The sequence below is a fragment of the Oreochromis niloticus genome, linkage group LG3 (genome assembly GCF_001858045.2).
Source record: "Oreochromis niloticus isolate F11D_XX linkage group LG3, O_niloticus_UMD_NMBU, whole genome shotgun sequence".
Taxonomy (NCBI): Eukaryota; Metazoa; Chordata; class Actinopteri; order Cichliformes; family Cichlidae; genus Oreochromis; species Oreochromis niloticus.
In genome coordinates this window covers 30,716,129-30,737,015 of record NC_031967.2, presented here as the reverse complement: position 1 = coordinate 30,737,015, position 20,887 = coordinate 30,716,129, and the positions used below count along the sequence as shown (strand labels likewise).

The following is a 20,887-nucleotide window of genomic DNA, read 5'->3' as shown; positions in this document are numbered from 1 at the left end:
CATGCAACATAAGAAACAAACACTTTTCTGCTCTTTTCGTTGCATCAAACCCAGCGAGCCTGCCTTTTTAACACGTGATTTTCATACAGAGCTCGTCCCACTCACTTTATTTATACATAGTTTTGTAAATGTTTTATTATTTAGTGCTTTGTTCTGCTTCGTATGCCTTTTGTTAGCTGACATTTGGCGTTCCACCAAACAGAGAGCTTCCCAGGCCTGCAGAGCAAAAACCAGAGTAATCCTGACTCAGAATAAAACATTAGCTCTGTTTCACTGTGTTGGCTCGCTTTGCTGTTGTCATAGCTGTGCGCTCCCAGACTGTCAATCAGGCTTGGCTGTACAAACCTAGCTGTTAACATTACACAGATATTAGTGTTTGCTTCTTGGCTCCACAAGGTTCTGAAGAGCTGCATGTTTCTTCATCCAGAAAAAAGACATTAAAATATCTTAGTAATGAAAAAAAGAGTCATTGTGGCTCCAGAAATATTTCAGATTTCTGGTTGGTCAGACTCCATAAGAAGAACTCAAGGCATGTTTTACAAATTGATCATCAACATATCTTTTTCTATGGATTTTACACATAATGAGTCTCTTTACTGTTTTAAATGTGAATAAGCAATAGTTTTGTCAAATTTCTGTCACTTGTGCTTAAACCCTGAATTCAAGGTGCAAGTTTTACTCTTGTTTGTGATGTCATCAGGTTTATGTCAAAGTCTTTCTTGATGCAAGTCTCGCCACTTGGCAGCCATCTTGAAATGACTCTGGGCACTTACAGCCACTGGTCACTTCATTAGCTACACCCATTCGCCTGTTTGGTTACTTGAATAATGAGCCGTATCACATGGTAGTGCTTTAAGGCATGTAGATATGATCAGGACGGCCTACTCAAGGTCAAACTGAGCGTCAGAGTGAGGAGGAAAGGTTATTTAAGTGACTTTGAGTGTGGGATGGTTGTCGGTCTGAGTAATTCACAAACTGCTGGTCTGCTGGGATTTCTCACACAGTCATCGTGAGGATTTACAGAGAATAGTCTGAAAAAGAGAAAATATCCAGTGGGTGAAAAGTTACTGTTCAAGCAAGAAGGCAGAGGAGAATTGAAGGATGACAGGAATTAACACACATCATGTGTCAGCCTTGAAGCAGTTGAGCTACAGCAGCAGAAGACCACATTGCCAACTGACCTCTCAGCCCATCTGGGTTGTTATAATCTCACCTGAGAGCAACCCCATAAATTCTGACCTAAAACTGCATCGCCCAACGTGGGGCTCGAACCCACGACCCTGAGATTAAGAGTCTCATGCGCTACCGACTGAGCTAGCCGGGCTTGTATGAGGATTCAATATACCTCCCAAGGAACTTTCTCTTCTGCAAACTGGAGGAACTGCTTTCTGAGTAAGACCTTCTACAGTAAGTCAGACTTCATAGTGTCTTGATGCATGCTCAATCATCCAGGTAAGAAGATCCCAAAAGTTGATTCTGTTCATCTGGACGTAGCGTTTTCAGTGGGAGAAACATTTCGTCACTCATCCAAGTGACTTCTTCAGTCTCGGCTGACTGCAGGTTTCCTCAAACTTATTGTACATTTTCACAATAACTGAATGTAGCCCACTGAATGAACAATGGGCTGTGAGGTCGTTGATCATTAATATGCAAATTATCACAACCATTGATCAACTAGATAGGAACTGACCTCACAGTACATGTGTGGTGTTGGACTCGTACCTGAGAGCAACCTCATATTAAGTTCTGACCTAAAACTACATCGCCCAACGTGGGGCTCGAACCCACGACCCTGAGATTAAGAGTCTCATGCTCTACCGACTGAGCTAGCCGGGCTTATACAAGAGTTCAACATCTGTCCCAAGCAACTTTCTCTTCTGCAAACTGGAGGAACTGCTTTCTGAGTAAGACCTTCTACAGTAAGTCAGACTTCATAGTGTCTTGATGCATTCTCAATCATCCAGGTAAGTAGATCCCAAAAGTTGATTCTGTTGATCTGGACGTAGCGTTTTCAGTGGGAGAAACGTTTCGTCACTCATCCAAGTGACTTCTTCAGTCTCGGCTGACTGCAGGTTTCCCCAATCTTATAAACAGTACATTTGCAAAATGACTGAGACTGGCCTGCTGAATGAACAATGGAGTGTGAGGTCCTTGATCATTAATATGCAAACTATCACAACCATTGATCAACTAGATAGGAACTGACCTCTCAACCCATGTGGGGTGTTGGACTCTTACCTGAGAGCAACCTCAACTTAATTTCTAACCTAAAACTGCATCGCCCAACGTGGGGCTCGAACCCACGACCCTGAGATTAAGAGTCTCATGCTCTACCAACTGAGCTAGCCGGGCTTATGCAAGAGTTCAACATCTGTCCCAAGCAACTTTCTCTTCTGCAAACTGGAAGAACTGCTTTCTGAGTAAGACCTTCTACAATAAATCACACTTCATAGTGTCTTGATGCATTCTCAATCATCCAGGTAAGTAAATCCCAAAAGTTGATTCTGTTCATCTGGACGTAGCGTTTTCAGTGGGAGAAAAGTTTCGTCACTCATCCAAGTGACGTCTTCAGTCTCAGCTGACTGCAGGTTTCCCCAAACTTATTGTACATTTTCACAATAACTGAACCTAGCCCACTGAATGAACAATGGGCTGTGAGGTCGTTGATCATTAATATGCAAATTATCATGACCATTGATCAACTAGATAGGAACTGACCTCACAGTACATGTGTGGTGTTGGACTCGTACCTGAGAGCAACCTCATATTAAGTTCTGACCTAAAACTACATCGCCCAACGTGGGGCTCGAACCCACGACCCTGAGATTAAGAGTCTCATGCTCTACCGACTGAGCTAGCCGGGCTTGTGTAGTCAGCAACTGTGCGATGGATATTTTCGGCGTACACCCTGTAACACTTAACTATTGTTTAAACCCCAGGGCCTACCTGGATATTGTTGCTGACCATGTCCATCCCTTTATGACCACAGTGTACCATCTTCTGATGGCTGCTTCCAGCAGGATAACACACCATGTCTCAAAGCTCACATCATCTCAAACCGGTTTCTTGACCATGACATGGTCACCGCACTCAAGTGGCCTCCACAGTCACCAGATCTCAGTCTAACAGAGCACCTTTGGGATGTGGTGGAACGGGAGATTCACATCATGGATGTGGAGCTGACAAATATGCATCATACTGTGAGATGCTGTTGTCTCAATATGTACTCAAATCTCTGAGGAAGGTTTCCAGCACCCTGTTCAATCTACACCATGAAGAAGTAAAGCAGCTCTGAAGGCAATAGGGTTTCCAGCAAATCTTCAGTCTCTGCTGATGTGGCGTTATCCCAGGGATTCCACTTCAGGACTTTATCAGAGAACAGAAACCTAACATATCCTGACAGTGAGCTGGAGATCATATAGGCCACATGTGTTATTTCACTAGCTCAAGCTGTAGAGATTCAGTTTCTGGATTTTTTTTTATTGCTCTCACGGGACAAAGCGCAGATGTTGATCAGTTTGGTAGTGAGTCATTAATGAAGCCATAATGATGTGAAACTTTGCCGTAAAACTTTGCACCACAACCTGCAGGGAAACGGCCTCTCTAACTCATTTCGGATCAAAGTCAGCAAACTTTTGAAGTGTTTTTAATTAGATGTCGTTTTTATAGTCCCATTTACCTGTGAGGTCATAAGTAGCATGGTTTAATAGCAGAGCCATTACTAAGGTAGCTAGCATGTGGCAAGCATAGCTTCACAGGTTTTGAGTCAGAATATCCTGGCAGTTAAATGAACATTTGGCCTTTTTTGGGCATCTTTAGCCAGCCTCATCAGTGGCTACACTCAGTCACAGGAGGACGTCGATAAATATGTCAGCAGTGGGTATTGATCGGCCTTCATGGGCAGTGGTTGGATTGTCTTTCACTGCATACTTTGGAACAGTTAAAACCTTCAGATTAAATCACGTTCATGTTTGACTGCTTATGTTTACAGTCCAATATACGAGCTGTCACTTCTAAAAAAACATCATCTCTTCATACTGTTCCACAGTCAGGGTGGTGCTTTGCAAATTAGCAGATATTAAGACTGCAGACTAACGAGTAAGTATTAAAAATAACAAATATGAGCTTATGCAAATCATTCCCTCAATTTACACTTGAATTAACCGCACACACAATCCGCTGTTAAGCTCTGCAGCCCGGACTTTAATTCATTTACATTAACACACGCCCTCATAACACTCAGCCACGATCTTCACCTCTTCATTCACACATGAGCTGCACCGCTTGTTCGGACCAGCCTGCATGTTTTACACAACAGATAAAAGGACACAGGTCACGATTCATTTCACACAGGGATGTTTGTGGTAGGATGCGGTAGGCATATTTTATTTTCTTATTGTTTTCTTGCTCTGTGAATCACTTTGAGGTTTGTACCGTGCAGCCATGCAGAATTAATCGAGGCAGTTTGTAAAACCTCTCTGTTTTATCATCGTGAACAGGGATGCACTATGAAACACTAATCCGCTTGTGAGGCGATGACATAACAACTCTTTTTTTTTTTCTTCTCAGGCTTTGAATGAGGCACTTTTTGAACAGCTCCAAAAAGCTGCTCTCCACTCGCCTCCAGCTTTTCATAAGCACTTATCAAGTAATCAAGTCTTAAGTGTGGACATTAAGCTCAGGATCAAGACTTTTTTGTAGAGAGTAATCCAAAAAAAACATCAGCATATTATTGATTTGCTTTGTGTTGTAAGCGGGCTCATCTCAGTGTAGTTTCACTGTAGATCCTAAATATGGATTTTTACAGAGAGCAATTTAACTCTTATGCTACACCCAGTGGTGTCAAATATAAGGCCTGGGGGCCAGAATCGGCCCACTAAATGTAATGGAGGGCATAAATTTTAGGCATGTTCAGATGTTTTACAGCTTTTCTACCGACTTCATGGCCATTCATACTACAGCAAAGTAAATAAACAATGGATGTTCCTGTTTTTGCACCATCTACTTTTGGAAATTTTTGATATTTTTGACTGTCTGTTCATTTAAAAGAAAACACAATTTTTGTACTTTTAAGCTAACAGAACATATTCTGTAAATTTACACATTTACTTGGGCTTCAGTTGTAGGAAATTTAAATTTAAGGACAGATAATATTATTTTTATTTAACAGCTCTGTCTTCACATTTATATAAATTCTTTCTGTTACATTTTCTCCATGCGGGCTTGCTTTCTGCAGAATTAGTGGGATTTTAAACAATGTCTTTTTATTAAGAGTTTTTCTTTTATACATGTAAACAAAAAGAGAAGAAAAGGATTACAGAGATCTGTACATTCAGGGTAATTAACCTGTACGTTTAAGGCTGTGAAATAAAGAAAAAGGTCACTGCCCTAGACCTGCATACTGTATTTTCACACCTGATTTGAAGTGCATCAAGGAAAGGACCCCACATGCTTTTAAATTTCCCAGTGCATTAGTGGGATTTTGCTTCCCAGTCTGCTAATCATAGATGTGACTGCGTAGCTGATGTTCTTTAAAGTCACATGCATGCGCATGGTGACATTATGCAGAACCAGGTAGCTGTCGCGCGAATGGGACTCTAACTTAGCCCAGTAAGTGTTCTAATTATATCGTTAGATCGAATCAGTGCTGGTCGTTTCCATTAGTTACTGCACAAAGCTAATTAGCTGTGCTTATACAGGTGGCTCCTGTGGAGCGCAGTAGCGGAGGGAGGGCGAAGGGGGTGGAGACAGGTTGCTAACCCTTCTCAGAACTGACTGAGGCAGACCAGGCTGGGTGTAGCACAGCAGGACAAGTGTGTGTCTGTGTGTGTGCGCCTGGCTGAGCAGACGGAGCAGTAATAGCATTAGCTGACTGACTGCCTGCAGGAATGATGAGTTTGGTTGAGGACAGTAATTAATACCATCTCCTCTTTATCTGCCCGTCTGTCAGTTTAAATCAAAATGAAACTGCTGCAGCTTCCAAATTAAATATGCAAATCATTTTAGAGTGAAAACAAAGTGTCGTTTCATTTCTGTGCAGAGGCTAAACAAAAATCGATTGGTTTACCTCCTGGGGAGATGTTTGGGTGCAACACACAAACTAGGAGGAAGGGGGGGTCTCTGCTCCTCCTTACAAACGGGCTTCAGTCAGCTTTGGATCAGAAGGATAAAGTCTTATCTGAGGACAGCTGTAAGTAAGCCCACAGCCATCTAAACATGAGGAGGATGAGGAGGTGTTGGAGATACAGAGAAGGGAGACATGTGTCAGTGAACCTGCAGTGGGTGTCCAAAGAGCCCGGTTGGTCGGAAAGCAGATCCTGTAATGCAAACATCACATCTGGGATCTTTACTTGTGTGCAGCTCAGCAGCTCGGCTTTTAACGTCTTAACATTTGCCTGACGCTTCGGGACAGTCTTAGCTCGGCAGCTCGGTGGTTCATCATTGTGTCTTTGTGCGAGATACTGAACAGACAAAATTCCCCCAGTGCAAAGGTTAAAAGCGCTGTATGTATACAGTAAGGATCGCTGTGTCAGTGAGGGACTGGGGCTTGTAGCATGAAGGGATTTCAGTGCTTTATAGTGCTAGAAAAGTTGTGGATGAATAACAGAAGGCTTTTTAACCAGAAATTGGCAACTTTTTAAATGCATTTATTTAATTAATTTTTGTTTCTATTTCTATTGTTTCCCTATTCAATACGTCCTGATGTTAAGAGTTTAAACAAAATAAAGGAGAAAAAAATAGCGACTGTACAAAACTGTGTAGATGATTAATCTTAACAGCGAAGGAGCTGCTCATCCCATACATCCTGATTCCACAGAGAACCTTCATTTTCATCACTGTATTGATTATACGGTTCATAATAACGTTAAAAAATAAGACATTTGAATGTATTTTGGAGTTTGTGTGTGTGTGGTTGCCAGTATGGTAGAGTACAGTCACCCCTCACAAGCTTTTTGATGCTTTGGCTCACTAAACAACAGGACGTTTGCAGGTTTAAACAGAAGTTTCCATGGTAACAGGGAATTCCACCAATCGGCAGTGTTGCTGTTTCAGTTTAGGATTGTGGGTAGAGCAGGGTGGACTCGTGGTTCCTACAGGAGCATCGTTTCACAGTCTTGTAGCTCTGCACGTAGGATGGTTACAACAGTCCGTTTCCTTATGAAAGCAGGATTTTGACTTTCTGAACCTCAGTGTTGTGTGTGCACTGATGCTTTTGAGTATTCCTCCTTGAAAGGCTCAGGTTGAACCAGGATAGATCCTGATAAATGCTGCTGATTCGCTGTTTCTAAAGACCTTTAAAGGGATGTGTTTAATGACACGAGAGGCATGAAAATCAAATATCTGTCAGCCCTGGTAAAACTAGAAAGTCTGTTTATGTGTCACTAATTTTGTATGAAATGAGCTTTGGATGAGCTGGTGGGTGGATGTGGTTTCCGATTTTCCTGTCCAGGCTGCAGCTTCATATTTAGCCGTGTCTTCTTCTCCAACCCGGTGATCATAGCAAGAATCATAGCAAATAGCTGTTAGCCATTTTTTATCTCAAGAACTCTGTCAAGTAATTTCATACTTGACTTTCCTACAGTTTGAGCTGTTTTGGCTAGTAGTAGAAGTGTCATGAAGTGAGGAAATGAGTTCAGAGGACGTCCTGGGACGTCCCTGGGCACCAAAAGGCAGCAGCCTGTGGTGGGGTGATTCACACGACCCCAGCTCGTCCCTGCAGAGTCGTCAGACATCTTTCATCCTGTCACAAATCCTCCTGCGCTGTATCAGCACGAGCGTCAGAGTGGAGTAAATCCTTGTGGAGTCTGTCATGTCAGAGTTTCTCCTCTAACTGCTCTAACCGTCTTGCTCTCTTTCTCCCGTCCTGTTTTTCCCCCTCTTTCTCCGTCTCGTCCTGTCCCCTTCTTTCTCTTTCCTACTATTTTGGGAGTCGTGCCAAGATCCACTTTTCAACAGCGGAGCGGAGTCCTCGCCACGTTGCCGTGGCAACACTCCCATGGCTCTCCGACATACTTTTTTCCTCCTCTTCCTCTTCTTCTTCCTTCTTGTCATGCTAATTTTCTCTTTCCCTCTCTGCCCGACAGTCCCAGAAACTCTTGAAATGTTTAAAGTCATTTAATCCAAACTCGCAGTCGTGCCGAAACGCATCATCGTAGGCAGAGGTCTTCTGTGCCGCGGTTGCTTCGTGCGCTGTTTCTGTTGTGTCGTTTTGGTTTTTGGGTCAGTGTGGTAGCTGGTAAACTACTGTGACCTTTTCATTACACAAAGACAAAGCAGCCCATGTTATCGATGATGGGTCATCTAAACTTTTCAGAAAATGGTTTGAGTCATGTAACGATTTCAGGATACTGCTGCTTTGTCATTACTGCCCAATAATGTTGACCTACAGATGGAACAGTTTTGTCAATTGATATAAGCTAATTAGCTTTCACCTTTGACAGCACAGGCTTTCTCATCACTCATCCCCTGAACTCCTGGATAGTTGCCCCATCCCGAACCGCTAAACTGTCTTTACTTTAGCAACAGTTACAGTAGTGTGAAGGACAGTTATATTATACAACTCTTTGTTTCTAGGGAAGCATCCGTATTTCCAAACTGGTTGGCAGTGGTTGTGGTTGGTTGCAAATGCTGACTAACTACTAGCTGACCACTAGCAAAAGTTGAAAACCTGAAACGGAGAAGGTTCACCTTCAAAGTAAGAGCTGCATGCAGAAACATGTTGGCTGCAGCCCTGATGCACAGCTTTGAAGGTGAACCGTCTGTTTCTGGTTTGCACTTTTCATAGTTTCACTGCAGCTCAGAGAGAAGCTGCACAGTGTTTGTAGACAAGTGCGTCACATTTAGACTACGACAGCAATATGCTCGCAACCAAAGCAATCACAAGGAGGTTTGCACAACCAGTGGGGGAATACACATTTTCCCTAGTGACAGGTGGTTGTCAGGGGTTACCGACCAGTCTGTAGTCCTTTGGCAATCGTTTTCCCTCCAACTACCTTCAACCTGCAGCAACCACTTGTTACTACTCAGGGAATAATGATTTTTCCCTTATGAGCAGTAGTTACAGATGGCAATGGGAATTTTATTTATGTAACACTTGTTTTCAAAGGAAGTTAACACAGCAAAATAAAACTTATTTACTTAATAAAACACCACACAAACACTACACTGAGTGTAGGTGTGTGTGAACAACAAAGGTTTTGAGTCTGTCGTTGAATGTCAGCACAAATGGAACTGATTTCAGGTCAGCAGGCAGCTTTTTCCAAAGAACAGGAGCGCAGTAACTAAAAGGATCGTAGGAGCATTTAAAAGACATGAACCTGCTGACCTGTTATAAACAGTGAGCAAGTCAGCTTTATTTAATGACCCTACACAACAAGTCCAAAACGCCAAATCAGCCTCACATGGTTAGTCACAACAGAAAGAGCAAGACTGTATGTTGGCACATGAAAACTTGTAATGTACACACACACACACACATATATATAGATAGATAGATACATATTCACTCATACATGTATAGTAAAGAAATCTTTTGTTTATTCTCTCTGTTGACGGTGTAACACACCACACTGATGGTATTTTGCCTCACAGCTGACCTGAAGTCAGTTGTGGGTTGAGACCTTTGGGGTCAAATACAGTCAGTGTGTGTCTGCGACTGTGTATCAGACACACACATCATTTCATGTTGTCAACCTGTGTCAACATCTGAAACTAGCAGACCTTCAAATGTTGCACACACACTCACACGTGCACACTCACACTTACCAGTTTAAAAGCAAACGCAGAGATGGGGGGAAACCCACTCGGTGTTGGACACTGGGGAGTCAGAGGAAAAGATATTCACCATTACTGGTTTATTAATGAGATGGAGAGGAGATGTAGAGCAAGAAAACAGGCAGGAATGCGGGGAAAAGTCGAGGAGGGAGGGCTCCGACAGATGAGACAAATACGAGATGAAGAGCAGCTACCGAGGCAGCAAAGGAGGATGAGGAGGAGTGCATATGTATTATTAAATACCCAGAGTGTTAGATTATTTACAACAGCTGGAGGAGGAGGAGGGGGAGGTCGATACTGGCTCACCCACGCACTGGTAGAGACGCTCCCTCGCACTCTCAAGACGAGCCGGCGGCACAATCTGAGGTGGTTTGTGTAATTGAATGTCAGAAGCTATTAGAAGGAGGAAGGGCGGGAGAGTGTGTGAGAGACGTAAAGAGGACAAACCAGTCAGTTTTTATTAAAGTTGGCATGTGAGTTTCAAGCAGGACAAACAAATTAAGAAGCATGTGAACAAATACACGTTTAGTGTCTTAGAAGTGTAGAAATCGATTTCAGGGTTGATGCGGCAAAGTGGGATTATCATGTACGCCGTCATTAAGATTAAGTTTGCATCACAGATTCACAGATTCTGTCAGTGTTTTTGTTTACCTCCATTGTCTCGCCTTAGCACTGTTGATTGTGTCGTTGAATTTATTAGAACTGTGGGAGGCAGCGGGATAACAGCAGAGCGCTGACCTGGGAAAACACACCCCTCCCACAGCTACATACTGTACGGACACACACTCCAGTGTGCACACTTTGGGAAAATACACACCATACGCAGACGTGTCATATACGCACATATGAATACACACAGACTTACACAAAACCCTGGCCCAAAAATAACAAGCGTGTCCCACATTGAGAGTTCACTGCAAATGGAGAAAAGCCAAGCAGCTTCCTCTCACGTGTTTGACTCTGTCGGGAGCTCTGTCACACTTATTTTCCAACTTTTCTTTCTGTCTTTCTTCACCGCTCTCATGACAGCCTCTTTGGAAGAGTTGGGCCAAATGAGACTGCACTGTTAAAGCATACTGGATCCCATTTGGTCAATAATGTGATAACTTTGAGAAGGAACTTCAAATCTCCTAACTCCCTTTTTATACTTCATTTTAAGACTCTTATGGTTCGTTGGGTCAGTTGGCTCTGTTCTGGTTGGTTGGCTGGTTGTTTAATCTGTCTTCTTGTTTGGATGACTGGGCAGTTGGTTGATCAGTCTGGTTGGGTTGTTTGGTTAGCTTCTTTGTTGTCTAGTTGGTTGGTTGTCTGGTTGATAAATCTGTCCTCTTGTTTTGTTGGCTGGTCTGTTGGTTGGTTTGTTATGTTTGACTGGTTAGGTAATCATTCTGTCTGTTTGGTTGGTTGGTCAGTTGGTTGGTTATTCTGGATCGTCAGTCTGTTTTTATGTTCAAGTAAACGACTGACGCGTTCCATTTCCATGTTAAACATCCGCTATTCTTTTCCAAAGTTGCATAATCTACTTACAAATTATCAGTGCAGTCTAAAGGTGTGCAAACCGTGTGCAACAGCTGAACAACTATATCAAAAAACACAGTTGAACAACAGATATTGGTGTCACGGTCCTGGGTCAGTGACCCAGTGCTTTGAATTTGGAATTATTATTATGAATCTTTGGTTTCATCTTGCTTTCTCACTGCTGGTGTTTTGGTTGCTGTTTTGTAATTGTAGCTCTCCAGTTCCTCTGGGTTTGTGATTTCTAGGTCTTAGTTTTAGGCTACGTCCACATGTACACGGGTATTTTTGAAAACTGGAAAATCCCATCCAAACGTGCAGTTTTGAAAAAATATCTGAGTCCACATGTAAACGCTAAAAACGAGATGTTGGCCAATCAGAAGTCTAGAAGCCTGGGAAAGAGTAAACAGGGTTTTGTACACTCACAAAACCTTAAGTACTTCTGAAAAGTTTTTTGTTTTTCTGGAAAGGCAGATAATTTTGTGTTACTTTTCAAGTGCCTTCATCATTTCAGATGTTATTAACTAAAGACAGTATTTTGGCTGGTGTAGACTCACAACTTAGGAATGAACAAAATGCATACAGCATATGTAAATTTAATTTTAAAAAGTAAGTTTATTCAAAACCGACGTCAGGATTTGGGTTGTGACAGCGTCTGTGTTAAATGCAGAAGCCATGTCCGAAGTTCACTCTGATGCCTCTGTCTTTCTAAATAGAGGGACAGTAACTGCGCATGTGTATGTAAGCATGGAAAAACTGCAGACAGACAGTGTTTTGTCTCTAGCCGCCATTGCAGTAATTTATCTCATGTAAACAATAACGTGGTGCACAGCGTGATGTCAAAAATGGCGCACACCTTTGACGTTGTGAGACTAAATCTCCGTTTTCCTCGTCCACACCTAAACGAAAAAACTGATTCTTCGAAAATACCCGTGTACGTGTGGACGTAGCCTTAGTTCTGCCCTCGTGTTTATTCTCTTGTTCCCCAGTCAGTCGTCTCTCATGTCACTCCTGTCCCTGTATTCTGTGTTCCCTCTGTTCAGTATCAAGTCTGTGTTTCTGTACCTGTTGTATGCTTCCTGTTCTATTTTGATGGCCTTGGTCTCTTGTCTAGTCAGCCTTGTCTCTATGTTCCCTCTGTTACCATGTCAGTTATGTCGTAATGTTAGCTCGTGTCTCTGAGTCCGTGTCTGTGCGTACGTATTTCCTGTCTTATTTTGATAGTCCGTGTTCTACGTTGGTGTATCTAGATTTTGCCTTCCGTCGTCTCATTATGTCTGATTTGTGCCAGCTGTCTTACTTCCTGTTTCCCATCCTCTCACGATCCTACCTGTATATTTTAGTCCTCAGTCTTCCCCTGCTTGCTGTCGCGTCGTTAACCTACTCTCCGAGCTTGTTTCCCAGTTTCTAGTTTCCGGTATTCGGTTTAGTTTGTAGTTTTTCATGTTTGAGATTTTGGTTTGCTTTTGTGAAGTTCATTTTTTATGTAGCATTTTTCCCAGGAAGTTTAACTTTCCATTTCTGAGTCCTGTGATTGGGTCCTTCATCCTGCCTGCCACACAGCACAAACCATGACAATTAGTCTTTCAAATAAGATTTTATAAATGTTTTTACTTTTTGGCATTAATTTATTCTCAAGAGGCTTTAAAGTTGTTCATACTGTGTGATAACTTAGTTCTTCATTAAGTCCTATATCATAATTATGTGCAATAGTGAAGCAAAAACAGAACTTTTCATATGATGATATAGTGTTACTTTCTGTTACTAATGGACCTATAAATTTTTAAATTACATTGACTCCCATATATCTGGGTTTTTCCCGTTTCACTCGGCACAAAGACGTCTGGCTTTCTTCATTATACAGGACAGGATCTGCAGTATATGTAGCTCTTCTTGGTGACGTGCCCTGACTTCCTGTCTGTTCTCTCCTCTTTCATATTCAGCTCGTCTCTCCCTCTGTCATTCCGTCTTTCCCTCGTGGCTTCTCTGACCACGGTTGCTGCTCGTTAGCGCCATTTAAAAACTTCTTTCTGGCTCATTGGGCTCTTGGCTCACTCCAGCCGCACTGACATTAAGCAGCATGATGAGTGACTGTGCCCCGCGGCGGACATGACACCTCCATTTCCATCAGCAATCACAGCTGAACATCAACCCATTTTTTTTTTCCTTAGCTTACCTTCTTTCTTCCTTGTCTGCCAGGACGTGGCTGTGGTGTTAGCTGTGTTTCCCAAAGAGGGATTTAAATAAAGAGCCACAGCATGCTGGCTAATGTTAGAAGATATTCTACAGACTGCAGGTTAGCTGTTAGCGGTGTGGCTTTGGAGATGTACTCATTTAGAGGATGTCATGTATTTAAACATGAGTAGAAATCAGATAAACATTTCGAGGGAAAAGCACTTAACATTGTACCTCTCTCTCTCTCCTTGTCTCAATGTCTTCTTCAGGTATAGACCAGCATGCCGTTGGTGAAGAGGAACATTGAGCCCCGGCACTTGTGCCGTGGAGCGCTGCCGGATGGGGTGACTAGTGAGCTGGAGTGCGTCACCAACACTACACTGGCAGCCATCATCAAGCAGCTGGGCAGTCTAAGTAAGTATACTGTAGTTCAGCACAAGAACATCCTGTAACATTTACATAATTTTCATTCCAACATTTTAGCATTAACATGCCAGCACGAGTCTTTAGCATGATCTGATATGATGCTCGGTTTGGGGCTCAACCGCTACACGCATTGTGTGTAAGTGGCTAGAGAACAGCTACAGATGTACAGATGTAGTATGGCACAGGCTGAGGAGAAGAGAACTGTCCTGTGGAGGCAAATTGTAATTCATGTCTGCACCTTCAAGATATGAAGGGTCATACCTATGTTTTACTATATGAAGGGGTCCGCTTAAACAAAGAAGCAGAAGAAAACACAAAGGAAATATACATCACCATCACCATCTGAATAAAACTTCTTCTTGGCTATTCTTGGCCTTAGCTCTTGAATTGAGGTCATAGCTGTAACACATGAAAACATGCATAAATAAGCTTATCTGTCTTAGATTAGACACGTGATCCTTCCACTCTCCAAATAGCTGACAACAACAACGCTAAACAACAACAGCTACAAGCTAATGCTATGCTACGTTTGAGGATCCTAAAAATGATACTTTTCCTCTGATAAACAATTTGGTTACATTTTAATGTCATATGTGAGTTTATTCACTAAGTGTCAAAGTTCAGCAAAATTAGATCCACTTCAAAGAAAGTTTAGCTGCTGGCTAACAGCAGCTAACAGCAGCAAAAATAGAAACTCTGACCGACAGAGTTCAGTATATCCTCAGCAACTCACCACACTGACTCATCGGCTCATTTCGGATTTCTTTCACAAAGTTTTGCACATAATGACAGCTGAGGTAAACAGCGAACTGGAAGCTTACACTCACTACAGATGAACGGCAACCGCAGTTGTTTGTACAGCAGCCACCAAAGCTACGATTATTCACTTACTGGCATCTAGTGGTGAGACGTTACACATTATAACTTTGAAAATTTGAAAAATTGTTTTTCACAGGCCCGTGAAAAATGAAATGCACCCCACGATTCAGGACCTTGTAAAACCACCTTTAACAAAAACTTCACGAGTTTTCTCGTGACTGTAGTGAAGAGGATCTATGTTGTTTACCCTCTATCGCAGCCGGTCACATGTCTGTCTCTGATCCTCATGAGCAATCAGAGCCCAGCATCTAGGCATTTACATGCAATCACACCTAAAATGAATTCAGAGCTCGTTAAAGCAGACCACTTCAGATGTGTTGAGTGTGAATAAGGCCGTGCGTACATATGCTGATTAGTTTGTGCGTCAGCAGTTGTTTGCTGATGAGCACAGTTGCCATAGTGATTGACGGATTGATGTGAAAGTAAGGTGACATACAGAATTCCTTCTGAAGCATCGTATCCCGCAGTTTAGCGTCTTCTCCTCTGTATTCCCTTTATTGGAATTTCTCACCCTGAACAGCTAAACACATTCTTCATTTGAAAGCAATGAAGTCATTCATAGCTGATGTGCTCTGCACCAGACGAGGCATACTTCAATGGAAATGAATTGAGTGTGAGGGGAAAAAAAGGCTATTTAAATACGATTAACAGTTAGGGGATAGATCATATTCAGCGACAGCTCACTGCAAATGAGCGAGCGCTCTGCCTCTGCTCCATCTGTGACGACGTGGGCCGAGAGATGGAGATGCAGGACGAGAGGAGAGAGCGAACGAGGTGGCGAGACTCTGAAATGTGGCTGATGAGTGTGCATGTGATTCAGTTTGAAGGTGACAGTGTTATTGAGGAAGGCTGCAGTTCCGCATCACAGTAAATGCATTTAAATATTTGTGCCGCTGTCGTCACGGACGCGCAAACACTCTCAGACAAAGAGGCCCTGTTTAAATATTCAGTCCGACAGGTGCACAGCAGGAGGCGGCTGGTCCTGCTGAGGCAGACGCCGGGAGGAGGGAGAGGAGCAACCTCCATCTCTGAATTTCTCTTCTCGTACATTTCCTGAACCCCGTCTTCACAGCCAACTATCAACTTAGGCAATTCTGACGAGGCTTCAGAGAACAGTAGATAATCAGAGGAAGGTCCAGATGTGTCTCTCAGGCCGTGTCAGGCCTTTGCTGGATTTTTTCTCTATCTTAAGGACATGACTTTCAGATACTGTTCATCTCCTTCTTTTGTCCTCTACTTGTCCATGAAAACACCCTGCACAGCAAGCTGAGATTTGCCAAGTTTTCACCCATAAAGCTCTTTGGGAACCACCTTGTCTTGTCTTTGACATTTTTCATAGTTTCAACTAAAGAAATGGGAACAAATGAGGTTTTTGTGACAGGCTGCGAGTAACAAAGTGCCTAAAGATACAATTTAAAATGATCCTTTTGCTTAGTTGTTTGCTATGTGTAGAGCAACACTGGTTGAGTTGTGTTAAGTTAGGTGCCTTTTTGGGCTTGAATGATTCATAGGCCAGTGTTAAGTAGCTTAACAAACAAACAGGACTGAATGAAGACTAGGATCATCTCGTTATTTATTTATTTTTTACAGTTCCTCTTTACACAGGAAGGGACAGACAGCTGGATACAGCTACCTAGCATGCTATGATAGAACATCATTTTGGACAACACACTGCTCTCTAAACGCTTCCTCCAAGTAGAAATCCAATCAACTCATAGATACAGAGCTACCTTACAGTGTTACAGTGTCGGGCAGAGAAATGAATCGGTTAGCACAGGGGTGTCGAACTCCAGGCCTCGAGGGCCGGTGTCCTGCAGGTTTTAGATCTCACCCTGGGTCAACACACCTGAATCAAATGATTAGTTCATTACCAGGCCTCTGGAGAACTTCAAGACATGTTGAGGGGGCAGTTTAGCCATTGGAATCAGCTGTGTTGGATCAAGGACACATCTAAAACCTGCAGGACACCGGCCCTCGAGGCCTGGAGTTCGACGCCCCTGGTTTAGAAAAAGCAAAGTGGAGAATATCTTATCACAGGTGAGTCCATGCACACTGTAAACTGTATGTACACTGGTCCCTCGTTTATCGCAGAAGTTCTGAAAATAACCTGCGATATGTGAAATCTGCGAAGTAGCCAACTTTATTTTTTACAATTATTATAGATGTTTTAAGGCTGTAAAACCCCTCACTACATACTTTATACGCTTTTCTCAGACAGGCACGAACATTTTCACACTCTTTTGTTTAAACACTCTTAAAGTTCTAACCTAGTTGTGTTTGTTGGGGAGAAAACTTACAAACATACAGTACAGCACTTCAGAGTCACGCTGCTAGCGATCGAAGATTTATGCAAAGTTGTAAAGAAACGGCACGAGATTGATTGACAGTTTTCTACAGCCAATCAGGATGCAGAACCCAAAAAAAAGCATGCAAAAAAAAAATAAATCTGCGAAACAGCGAGGCCGCAAAAGGTGAACCGCATTATAGCGAGGGACCACTGTATACATGTAGACCTTCTGTTATCACACTTTCTTTTGTCATTTTTGGATAGAAACCTGAAGTAACTCTGAACATCTTTAATTGTGTCAGCTTGCTCTGCTTTTCCAGACAGTTTGACTCTCCCAGCTGATTTAACTCTCGCTGCATGTTTTATTCCTGCGATGTGAGGCAGAGTTCAGCTGGCCAACATGGAAGTGTGAACGTAGCCTGTTAAATATCCCTGGATAAAAGATATCAAAGTGGCGAATCTAACTGTGTGTGTGTGTGTGTGTTCCTCTCTCTCTCTCTCTCTCTCTCCACAGGTCGTCATGCTGAGGACATTTTCGGGGAACTGTTTAACGAAGCCAACAGCTTCTACCTGAGGATGAGCAGCCTGCAGGAGAGGGTGGACCAGCTGGCTGTGAAAGTCACCCAGCTCGACTCCACTGTGGAGGAAGGTGTGTGTGTGTGAGGATGTGTGTTTTTATTCTCTTTTGTGTGTGTGTTTCCAGCACTATGGATTATTAATTGTGTTGTTAGAGAGCACTGACTGTTTCTATGAGTGTACAAGTGTTTATGTGAGCTGCTATTATGACTAGTGTGTGTGTGTGTGTGTGCAGCATTTTAATGGTTGTGCTGATGATTTATTGATGAGGGCTCTCTAGGCTCTTATATTATGTCCTGAGTGTGCTCCAGGTTGTCTTTGTGGGTACTAGTGTGCGTTTGAGGTCCTGTGAGTGGGTAAAGGTGTGGCTGAGTCTCACGTCAGAGTAGCCGTTAGGACTCGATTTTTGGAGCTCGAGTTAATCGTCGGCTCAGGGTTGGTCGGGATAAACGGGCTCGGCGAGGCGTCTGTGAGTCCTCGCAAAGGTAGAAGCCCATCTGCTCGGTGCGTGTCAACAAGCTGTTTTGCTTTCTTTGTGTCTGTCCTCCTCACGTTTGTTTTGGAGTAAACACTCTGAGATAAACGCATCTCTGCAAAGCTTTTAACCTGTGTGTGTGTGTGTGTGTGTGTGTGTGTCCGGCACTATGGATTATTAATTGTGTTGTTAGAGAGCACCGACTATTTCTATGAGTGTACAAGTGTTTATGTGAGCTGCTATTATGACTAATATGTGTGTGTGTGTGTGTGTGTGTGTGTGTGTGTGTGTGTGTGTGTGTGTGTTTGCCGTTTGCACAGTGTGAGTCAGGATCTTTATCTCCATCATTAAGCTTCAGTCTGTCTCTGAAGGTCAATTCTCTTAATGCAGTAATTGATAGGCCTTCACACACACACACACACACACACACACACGGGGAGTTCTGTGTGTGTTCTTTTTTAAAATCTTTGATCTCTGTCAGACGTTTATTTATCCTCCTGTGCCTCTAACCTTTTTCTGTCTCATCTTTTCTTCCTCCGTCCTCTCACGTCAGCCTCTCTGTTCCTTTTGATTTGGCTCCATTTTCTCTCCTTTTTATCCTTTTCCTGCCTTTCCTGTTCTCTCCTCCTCCTCGCTCTCTGAGAAGCCTTCATCCCCCTTCTTTTCTTCTCTTTTCCTTGTTTTCTTTCCCCACCGTCTCTCCCTGCTATCCTACTCTCCTGTTCTTCCCCTAATGCCCTCTCATCTCCTCTGGTTCCAATTTCCTGTTTCTTTGTTTCTCTTCCTCCTCCTCTCAGTCTTTCTCCACCTTACTGCTCCCTTTTCCTCTTTCCATCGCCTGCGCTCGTTCTCCTCTTCCTCCCGTTTGTCTCGATATATTTTTTGTCTGTAGCTCTTTACGTCTCTCTCTGACTGATACTGCCGAGTCATTCTGCAGCACGCCGGCCTCAGACAGCGTCAGAGAGAGCAGCACGGACGAGGATAAAAAGGAAAAGCTCAGCAGTCTTCTGTCTTATCCTTCCCTCCCCTTATCTCGCCTCCTCCTCCTCCTGCTCGCCTCCTCACACTTTTCCACCTTCTCTCCTCTTCTCTTTCTGGTCTCTTTTTACCTCTTCCTCCTCCTCTTCCTATACCACACAAACCATTTCTCAATTCTTCGTTTCCTTCGTTTCCTTTTCCACACACTCAAATTTCTTTTCTGTCTCATCGTGTCCCGCTACTCGTTCTTCCACCTCCTTTCTGATTCCTCGCTTCCTCTTCTTCATTGCTTCTTTTGTGCACCACCCTTTTTTCTTCCGTACATGAAGAAAGGAAAGGAGGAGAGAAGAGATGGAAGGAGGAAGGAAAGAAGGATTGCGGGAAGGAAGTGAGGAAGAAATGAAAGCAAAGAGAAAGCAAAGAAAGATGACCTAGGGTCAAAAAGGTAGGAAGGGAGGTAGGATGGAAGGAAGGATGGAAGAAAAGAGAAAAAAGGGGGAAGGAAGAAGATGGATGGATGAAATGAAGGTGGAAGAGAGGAACAAAGAAAAGAGGGAGGGAGGAACAACAGTTAACAAGGAAAGAAGGAACAAGGGACATTATGATTTTTTTTCTATCGCACACAAAGGATGGAAGGAAATAAGGAAGGAAGGTAGGGAAGGAAGACAGAAAGGCTTAGGGAGCAAGGAAGGACAGGTAATATTATTACTTTTTTGTCGTGTACATCAAGAAAGGAAAAAGGGAAACAGAAAAGAAGGAAGGAAGAAGGAAGTAAAAGTAGGGAAGGGATGAAGGAACAACAGCTAACACAAGAAGGAAGGAACAAAGGAAGGTAGGACATTTGACAAGGATAGGTAATAATATGACTAATATGACCACTAGTGTACATCAAGAAAGGATGGAAGGGAGGTAGGAAGAAAGAAAAGAATATCAAAGCAGGAAGGATAAAAAAGGAAGGAAGGAAAGCAGTAGTGAAACTGAACAGGTGGTTTATTTCAGACAGCAGAGGGATCCAGCATGAGATAAATAAGGATTATTTTGAACAGAGAGTCATGCAAAGCTGCTCTAACAGGGCTAGAGCTGGAACTAACAGGTTCTCTTTAAATTAAGACGCTCTGTCTGTGCAGTGAGGATGCACAGAGAGCGCGTGCACAGAGAGCGCGTGCACAGAGAGCGTGCACACAGAGAGCGTGCACAGAGCCTACAGGAAGCAGCACGTCCCTCCAGACAGTAAAGTGATTATAAATTGTTCACATAAATCCAAATAACTCTAAATTCAGAGGCTAGGTCAGTGTTGAGTTCCTTTATCAGTGTGTGCATTACATGAATGTGGTTATTAATGGTGTTTAACACAGTTTATGCATGTGTATGTGCAGAGAGGGAGGTGAGTGTTAAAAAGGGCTGGAGAGGAGAAAGAGGAGAAGGAGAAGAAGAGGAGCAGAGAGAGCGAGGTCTCTTTGAAGATGTGTCTGAATGAAAGTTGCATTAGCTGCGAGTTTTGTGGATTATTCATTTGGCCGTAGGGAAGGAAGCTTAGGGAGGAATGATCAAACAGACAGGAGTGTGCTCTGACTGCACACACACACACACACAGATCAAACGGCCAGTCGCCCTTTGGTGTCTGCAGGCTGATTTTTAAGCTAACCATAGATTTTTGTGTAATAAAATGTGTCCATACAAACACAGACATGCTGCGTCAGTGCACAGAGCTAATGACAGGAGCGTGTGTGACACTCACGTGGTTTAAACTGATCGTATAGGACACTGATCACGCCCTGATCGTCTGTGTGTGTGTGTGTGTG

The 20,887-nt window shown here is 43.1% G+C and overlaps 1 protein-coding gene and 4 non-coding genes across 5 annotated transcripts in view; 1 reads left to right on the top strand and 4 right to left on the bottom strand.

Moving 5' to 3' along the window:
- The window catches only part of zgc:109889 (wiskott-Aldrich syndrome protein family member 3), a 48,970-nt gene that overhangs the window by 12,506 nt on the left and 15,577 nt on the right, over positions 1-20,887 (top strand). The window contains 2 exon segments of the mRNA XM_005458608.4: positions 13,734-13,878; positions 17,571-17,705. Of these exon segments, the coding sequence (XP_005458665.3) occupies positions 13,746-13,878; positions 17,571-17,705 (268 nt within the window). The 5' untranslated portion in view covers positions 13,734-13,745.
- On the bottom strand, positions 1,252-1,324 carry trnak-cuu (transfer RNA lysine (anticodon CUU)). The gene has a single exon. It is a non-coding gene; the product is annotated as a tRNA-Lys (tRNA).
- trnak-cuu (transfer RNA lysine (anticodon CUU)) lies at positions 1,764-1,836 on the bottom strand. The gene has a single exon. It is a non-coding gene; the product is annotated as a tRNA-Lys (tRNA).
- trnak-cuu (transfer RNA lysine (anticodon CUU)) lies at positions 2,280-2,352 on the bottom strand. Its single transcript has one exon. It is a non-coding gene; the product is annotated as a tRNA-Lys (tRNA).
- Positions 2,792-2,864, bottom strand: trnak-cuu (transfer RNA lysine (anticodon CUU)). The gene has a single exon. It is a non-coding gene; the product is annotated as a tRNA-Lys (tRNA).